Consider the following 8,265-nt stretch of genomic DNA (forward strand, 5'->3'; position numbering starts at 1 on the left):
ATAGTTCAAAGCCGTAAGCAGAGACTCTGCTCCTAAACACATGGAACCAAACAAGAAATGTACTCGTCTTATCTCTGGTATCGAAAATGAAATCCCACTAGCCGCCGCTGAGTGCATCAGAGTCGCTTCTGAGATCAATGCTCAGTGCCTTTTCTGCGCATTTTTTTTCAATTATGGAGAGTCCGTTCGTTCTTACAGATTAATTTTCAAGATGATATTGGCAAATGCATTGCGTGAATAAGGTAGCTTGATAGATTCTAAAGGGTTCTGACGATGGTGTATAGCACACAGAATTACTGGGCTTTGGGACATTATCCATCGTCCGGTATTCTGGAAAATAGAAAACACGACGTTTTCTACCTCATTTTCTATCCTAGTTGCACGCATGCGCGTACTTTATCACAATTCTGATTTATATTTTCTTGCTGTCTCCCGCCGAACTGGCCTGGTCTCAGGTGACGAAACAGTTGCAGTGAATATGACAGTAGTCGAGGTTAACCCTCTCTAAGGGGCCCAACTGAGTAGGTTCCTACCTTCCTCACCTGAAGACGGAAACAGATCCAGTTTCCGACACGTCCTGTTTTCTGTTTTCCAGAATACCGAACGATGGGAAAAAAAAAATACAAAAACCCAGTAATTCTGAATTTAGTTCGGGTTCCATATGGGGCGAAATCCAGTGACTGGAGTTTGTTCTTTCTAATAAACCCAACAGACTGAGTTCGTTGACACCCTCAGCTCTGCACGCAAACAGAGCGGGTTTCCTAAGCGCTGTCTTGTGTAGCAATTTTTAGAATATCTGATGGTGGAGTAAGTCCTAACTCCAGTATTTACGAATGTCACCCATCGTCATACCCCTTTAAAACCTAACCAGACAATTCAGGAACAAGGCAACAACAAACATACATACCCTCCATTCGAACTCCTTTAGCCTAACAAGAACTAGCCGTTAGAGGCTCCAATCTCTGTTTAACACAAACTCCATGGGGCGCCATAAAATGGTGCGGCATACAATTCTGAAAGTATGACGTCAAACATGAGATCCCGAAGTAATATTCAAAACCCCATTTCAAAAAGAATCCGCAGATTATTATAAATAAGAATACAATAAATAAATCTGCGTCTCCCATGACAACCGCCGGCTACATTTGGTGATATCTCGAATAACCAGCATAAGAATGCTTTTTTGTTTTATTCCTAGTGGGGTGGGAATAAGTCCCTTGTACTGCGGCCACTTCTGGACTATTGGACCAGCCCCAGATGATAGGTGAGGGTGATTGTGGAGCAATTGGTGGGATGAAGATTGGCAGGGGAAACCGAAGTACTCGGAGAAAACCTGCCCCAGCGCCACATTGTCCACCAAAAATCCCACTTGACCAGACCCGGGATCAAACCCCAGCCGCCGTGGTGGGAAGCCAGCGACTAACCTCTTGAGCTAAGCGCGGCCCAACATAAGAATTCTTACAAACATATACTATTGATCTGTCTAATGTAGTGTAGTCTTAAAATTTCGATACACTGCATATCGACGTGACTACATCGATTCGACGTCGAGTGCCACCGCGAGGGAGCGCCCTGACTCTGGTTCTGTTGATGTGGACACATCGCGGGGGCAGATCAGTCCCTGCCTACCTTTCAGCCGCAGCGGCCGCCTCCAGGTGAGTCAAATCGTACGGACAGTCACAATTTGCCTACTGATTCGTTTGACTGCAACAATTTATTTGGTGATCTTAACTTCATGCATCCTGCTGTGCTACAATATACAACTCCTTAATGAACCATCACAACACAACAAATAGTAAAACATCAAAGTCAGCGTTCAGCTATGGCTTTGCTACATGTTTCGGCCAGTACCGGCCATCATCAGGCAAATACATATCAACAAAAGCTAGCATTTAACTGCAATCATAAAATGGATATAACACTATTAATCGTACAAATTTAAAAATGCTTATGTAAAAAATACAAAGGTTCAGATTATATAAAAATTAAAAATAGGAAGTATTATAGCAAGATAAAATATTAATGATGTTTTCAGTCGTTGTTTGCTTTCCATGCAATACGGACAATTCTTCTTAATGACGAGGTAGCATTACACAATTCATTAATTGCTACACCATGGGCCTCTCTCAAAATCTTCTATATAAAGTAATTTCGAATTTCCCTATTGTCTATGGAAACGCACAAAGTATATCCAACGACTGATTCAATGTTCTTGAAAAAATCATTAAAATTATATCTTCCTATAATACTTCCAATTTTTAATTTTTATATCATCTGAACTTTTGTATTTTTTACATAAGCATTTTTAATTTGTACGATTAATAATGTTATATCCATTTTATGATTGCAGTTAAATGGTAGATTTTTGTTGATATGTATTTGCCTGATGATGGCCGACAGTGGCCGAAACATGTAGCAAAGCCACAGCTGCACGCTGACTTTAATGATTTACTATTTGTTGTGTTGTGACGGTTCATTAAAGAGTTGTATATTATTTGGTGTCTCATTGCACAAAAGACACTTTTAGTTTAATTCAGCATATCATTAGAATTCTTCTTTACTTAAAAATGTTTACATAAAGAGGTATAATCAATCATGCATCACATGAAATCATTGACCTCAAAGGTTTCTGTTATACTGACGGCAAAGTTAATCACGGTGAACACGTAATTCCTATCTCGAGGATGTGTAAACCTAATGAGAGCAATGTTCATATTCACCTCTTGATGGCACCATGACTGACCTGTCAAGGTTATTACAGCAACGTTCTAATATGTTTACAGTTAAAGTTTCTTGAAGAAGACATCTCACTTTCTGTGTGACGTAATTACAGGACAGTGTTGAGGTATTTTTAGTTGAACTGCCTCAATTGCTCGAAAAATCATGAATTCATTGAATTTATCTGAATACTGTAAAATTCTGTAAGGTGATACCACATGCAGTAGTACGCCATTCGGACACATCCCCCGTCCTCAAAACAAAGTGCAGATGATTCTACAGTCGGTGCAAACTATGAAAACACTGACCGTTATTTCGGAAAGAATATCAGCCAAATGCTCACCGCTTTGTTCGCGCTCCATTCTGACATGTTTAGATATCAATAACAAAATACAGGGGGTGAACACTGTAATGGAAACACTACAGACACTGTTAACATTTCATTATTAGGGTGCTGGACCATATTTTGCCTTCAGTACAGCCTTGCAATGACTCGTACAAGTTTTGAAAGCCTCTATCGGAATTTTATACCATTCTTCGTGAAGATTACCTTCAAGTTGCTTTGAAGACGCCGGAGGTAGTAACCTGATCTTCACGCTAGTCTCCAAAACTGACCAGAGAGGTTCAGTAATGTACAGTTGTGGTAACTGTGTTGGCCAGGGAAGATGTTGAAGTTCACCTTCATGCCCTCCATACCATGACTAAGCAGTTACAGCCATGTGAATGGAGGCATTCGTCTTGGAAAACTGCACCGTTCTTCGGAAATGACGTATGGACCATGGGGTGCACCTGATTACCCAACCTGGCCACGTACTCCATTGCAGTAATTCGGCCGTGAAGGGCAATACTGGTATCAGCAGAATACTGTACCATGACACTGATGCGCAAACCGTCACAGAACGTCTACAAACGTAAAATCTTTCTGATGAAGAGTACAGTTGAAGGACAACGTGCGCGTCTCCACTTGCCTCATGTCAAGGTTTTACTGTCGTGAATTCCACTTCAACGCAACTGTAAACTACTTTCGACGGCCTCTGTAGTCTAGTGGTCAGAATCCCTGGCTACAGATCCAGAGGTCCGGGTTCGACTCCCGGAACTACAAGATGTTCTGAGAAGTAGTGGGTCTGGAACAAGGTCCACTCAGTCTCGTGAGGATAATTGAGGAGCTATTTCAAGGAAATAGCGGTTCCGGTCTAGAAAACCGAAATTAGCGGCCGTGACGATTCGTTGCGCTGACCACGCGATACCCTCTAACCGCTAAATTTGGCACTAACTTCGCCGACAAGCGCCGGTCTCTCGGTCGGTATAGTTCGCTTGCCGACTTAAACCACGGAGTTTGTTTGTTGATTTTGTTTGTGCACTAATTCAGCAATCAGACGTTAAGCAATTGCAGATCTACCGTAGTTAATGGTTTGTCCATTCGGACAGTTTTTGTGGAAACAAGAGTCTGCGAGATGAATGTTCAGTTCTGCTGTCACTTTTGCTGCTGCAATTGTGATCTCTCGAGGCCATCCTTCTCAATGTACAACCATACATTTCCTTCAATGCTGATTTTCGCCGACTGCTCCTATTCGCTGATGCTGTGTTCTCATGATTCGCTCAGAAACAGTCGCTCTCGACACACCTAATATTGTGGCAGTTTCTGTCACAGATGCTCCAACAAAACGCGTCCACTTTCAAAACCGGACAAGTCTTCCATTTTCGGATTTCGTTCACACGGATTGTCATCTAACACAATCAATAACGCACTGAAACGAGCACAAACTAAAGAACATTCAGTTCTGCCGCCTAAAGTCCTTTGAACGTAGCCAACAAAAGCTCTATTCCTCAGTTTCTTAGTGTTTCCCATTATTCTGTCAACCTCCACTATGTATAACGTGAACATCGGCAACCCGTCTGTACAGTACTCACCTCTGCCTTCTGCAGCCAATCATGTCATCAAAGGAAATTCGCATCACAACCGTTGAGTTTGGGTGCGATGCTACTGTTTCTCATGCAAATAGCGACCTTTGTCCCCAAGCAACATTACCCGGGAGTGCGTGCGTTGTGTTTTCTTAATTCCACACAGGAACGGAGGTCTTAGATATGGCTCACATTCAGTTTAGAACTTAAAACAAAACTAAACGAATTCTCGTCTATCTACTGAAAATATTTTCCTAAGAACCACTCCTTTTACTATTCTCAATCCCTGTTACGCTAACATTCGGCGGCGCACTGCAATCACAAAGCAGCGGGTTCGCATCTCTCTACAAGAAAAGATTTGTCTCTCTCCCCGACGTCTGAAGTTGTAGAGAACCTGCCACAAGTAGGCAACAAGAATCCACTAAACGTTCGGGCACACAGAGCGCTACGTACGCGACGCACGCTATGTTCGCTATACGAATAGAAAAATATCTCCCTTTATTGCCAATGTGACTGGACACACAGACTCCTGTACGCTACGTACGCTATGTTCCCTATGTTAGCTGCGTCGCAGTGTGTACACAGCGTACTTAGCGTACGTAGCGTACGTAGCGAACATAGCGTAGCGCTCTGTGTGGCCGAAACTTAATTCATCTTCTCCGTGAATACTTCTCAGTAATGAAAGGAACTCTGAAAGCAACTGCGTGCGCAGACATTCAGAATTCCGCTTAACATATCATCGCGTCTCCCGAAGAGGAGGAGGGGGGGGTTATACGCGTACACGCGCAGGCGTTAGATCTGAAAATACGGCATTCGTTTCAATGACATATTCTAAATAGGAGATACGTAATCAGAAAATGAAATCTCCTTTATCACTTTCTACAAGTAATTTTATGCGTCTTCTTGTTCTATGCTGAATAGGCATATCGACCGGTTTCTGAACAGATTTCGCGGAGAAGTTGCAGTGTCACATATGTCGCAAATCATTAACATTTGGCTGTACCGACCTTGTTTTGTGTTACAGACTGAACTATGGCCAGCTTCGACCTGCTTCCAGACGAGTTACTTGTCAAGATATTCTCGTACTTGGGCATTCATGACCTGACTTGTTCTGTACGAAACGTCTGCTCTTGGTGGAGGAGGGTTTCCGAGGACGATGCGATATGGCTCAACTTGCGCTACTGCCCTACTGGACTCACTCCACTCAGCGAAATCAATTTTTTGCTGGAGAATACGCCGACTCTGAGACAGTTCCACTACACCGGAAGTCTTAATTTCGTACGAAAACTATGTGAATGCTGTAGAAAAGTCAGCGTTTTACATATTCCCCACACCACAGTAACTGCAAGCGATCTTAGGTTAGCTGTGCACTGTCTAACTGAGTTGAGAGACCTCGGCGTTTATATCGCGCAGGAGGAAATGGCAGTTCTGCTCACCGTTATCATTTCCAATTGCAAAACACTGGTCTCTCTAACTTTGTACTCACCTATGGGAGTCACGGCAGTGAATGGATTGCTCTTACCTATTGCAGATGGCTGTCCGAATTTGACGGTATTAAAATGTAAAGCCCTAGACAGTACGACGGGGGATTTCTGTTACTTCTTGCACCGCAAAAAGGATAAGCTCGTCACATATGAGTACCACGGGGCAGTCACTACGGGCATCCTCATGGCCATAGACGAGTGCACGAACCTGAAAAGTGTGTCTTTCTTCGGCCATGGAATTAACGGCATATTCACTGGAGTACCTCCGCTTACGAAACTACAAAACTTAAAAACGTTGGAAATCTCAGGCTACACGTTCCCCACGGCAAACACGATGGTTCTAATGTTATTCCATAACATATTATCTCAACTGTCGTACATTTGCTTATCTTACATAGGAGGAAATATCGATACAATTACGAACGAGATTACGCTGAAGTGTCCTTTGCTTACGCATCTGAATCTCGAAGGAAATGAACTTCACTGCGAAGGACTGCGAAATATACATTCCTGCAAAATGTTGAAGTATCTAGATGTTTCTTCCTGCGTGAGAGTGGAGAGGAGGGGTATGACTTACGTTGCCGACGGCTGTCCCCAGCTGCAACATCTCGACTTCTCTCGCAACCCAGTCTCAGAGAGAATCTTTCGGCAAATCCTGAGATTTAAAAACCTAAAGACTCTGCTGATGATGAACTGTTATTTAACAGACATTAATCTCCGATTAATCTCCACACATATTAATGGTTTATTGTATCTCTTAATTGGACCTGAATACGAATTAGCCTACAGCCTCAGAAATCAACTTAAGCGAGAAATGCCACAGTTGCTTATACAAGAGACTTCATTTTTATATAACGGAAATGAGTATGTCCGAATGAAGCGTGACCCCCTCCCCAAGTATCTCTCTTGAACACTGTGCATATTATCTTAGTGCCCAAAAACAATCGGACGGCAGCATTTCTAACATACTCTGTGAAAGCGACTGTACATCTGAAGTGGGTGTGGCAGTCACAGCTTCATTCCGCTTTTTATGATCAATGTGCATTTTAATTGTGTGGCAAATAAACAAGTTCATGGTTTTCAGTTACCTTAAGAATAAACTTCCTAGTGCCATCCACAGCCTGCTAGATGGAAGTCACGGGTACTACTCACACTCTCTTGTCGCGTGCGTTCTGCCGTTATATTTCGCAAGATTTCCGATTAAAGTAACTTTCTCCACGACCGAAGTGTAAGCTATTCAAGCAAGGAAGGAAGACAGTGTGAGAGTAAGTCCTTGCTTGCAGAACTTACCCTTCGACCGTGAAGATGGTCTCTGACATTAAGACAGGAACATAGACTGAGGGTGTTGAGGAGAATATTTGGACCGAAGAGAGATGAAGTGACAGGAGGTTGGAGAAAACTGCATAATGAGGAGCTACATAACTTGTACTCTTCTCCAAGTGTAATTAGAATGATCAAGTCAAGGAGGATGATGTTGGCAGGACATGTAGCACGAATGGGGGACACGAGGAAGGCATATAGGATATTGCTGGGTAAGTAAGAAGGAAACAGACGACTAGGATGACCAAGATGTAGGTGGGTGGCCAATATATATGGATCTTAGAGAGACAGGATGGGATTGGATGGATTGGGTTGATCTGGCTCAGGATAGGGACCAATGGAGGATTCTTGTGAACACGTTAATGAACCTTTGGATTCCATAAAATTCTGGGAAGTTCGTGAGTAGCTGCACAATTTGGGGCTTCTCAAGAGGGGCTCAGCTCCGTCACTGAGTGAGTGATCCATGCCAATAACATTTTGCTTCATTCTGCCGGAGTTCCATAAATACGAGCAGATTACGCCATTTTCAACTCTTCAATAGCATATAAACCTCAAGTGACTAGGATCAGTACTTCAATCTGCAGGAATCAGCGTTCTCATCCTTCAGCAAGTCACTGTTATATTGAAGAAGGCAGTCTTCTGGGATGTGGCACCGTGTAGATGTGTGTTAACCGATGTTCTGGAGGAACGTATCGCCTCCATCTTCAGGGTAGAAGGAAAAATAAGAAATCCGCAAGCGAAGAGACTGTGAGAACCGGTACAAGCAGACTGTTGTTGGAAATATACACAGCTATGAGTGAGAGAGAGCATTGAAGGGGGGGGGGCGGCTGCATTTGGCATG

General features: G+C 43.1%; 2 protein-coding genes across 2 annotated transcripts in view; one reads left to right on the forward strand and one right to left on the reverse strand.

The window, feature by feature from the left end:
* LOC111864627 (A disintegrin and metalloproteinase with thrombospondin motifs 9) overlaps window positions 1-8,265 on the reverse strand; it is a 363,750-nt gene that overhangs the window by 139,728 nt on the left and 215,757 nt on the right. The gene's annotated exons all lie outside the window — the stretch shown is intronic.
* LOC111864630 (F-box/LRR-repeat protein 7-like) lies at window positions 1,573-7,191 on the forward strand. The gene is made up of 2 exons (XM_023852004.2): window positions 1,573-1,655; window positions 5,645-7,191. The coding sequence occupies exon 2, from the start codon at window positions 5,653-5,655 to the stop codon at window positions 7,012-7,014; it is 1,362 nt and encodes a 453-aa protein (XP_023707772.1). The 5' UTR covers window positions 1,573-1,655; window positions 5,645-5,652; the 3' UTR covers window positions 7,015-7,191.

Source organism: Cryptotermes secundus, unplaced genomic scaffold (genome assembly GCF_002891405.2).
Source record: "Cryptotermes secundus unplaced genomic scaffold, Csec_1.0 scaffold145, whole genome shotgun sequence".
Taxonomy (NCBI): Eukaryota; Metazoa; Arthropoda; class Insecta; order Blattodea; family Kalotermitidae; genus Cryptotermes; species Cryptotermes secundus.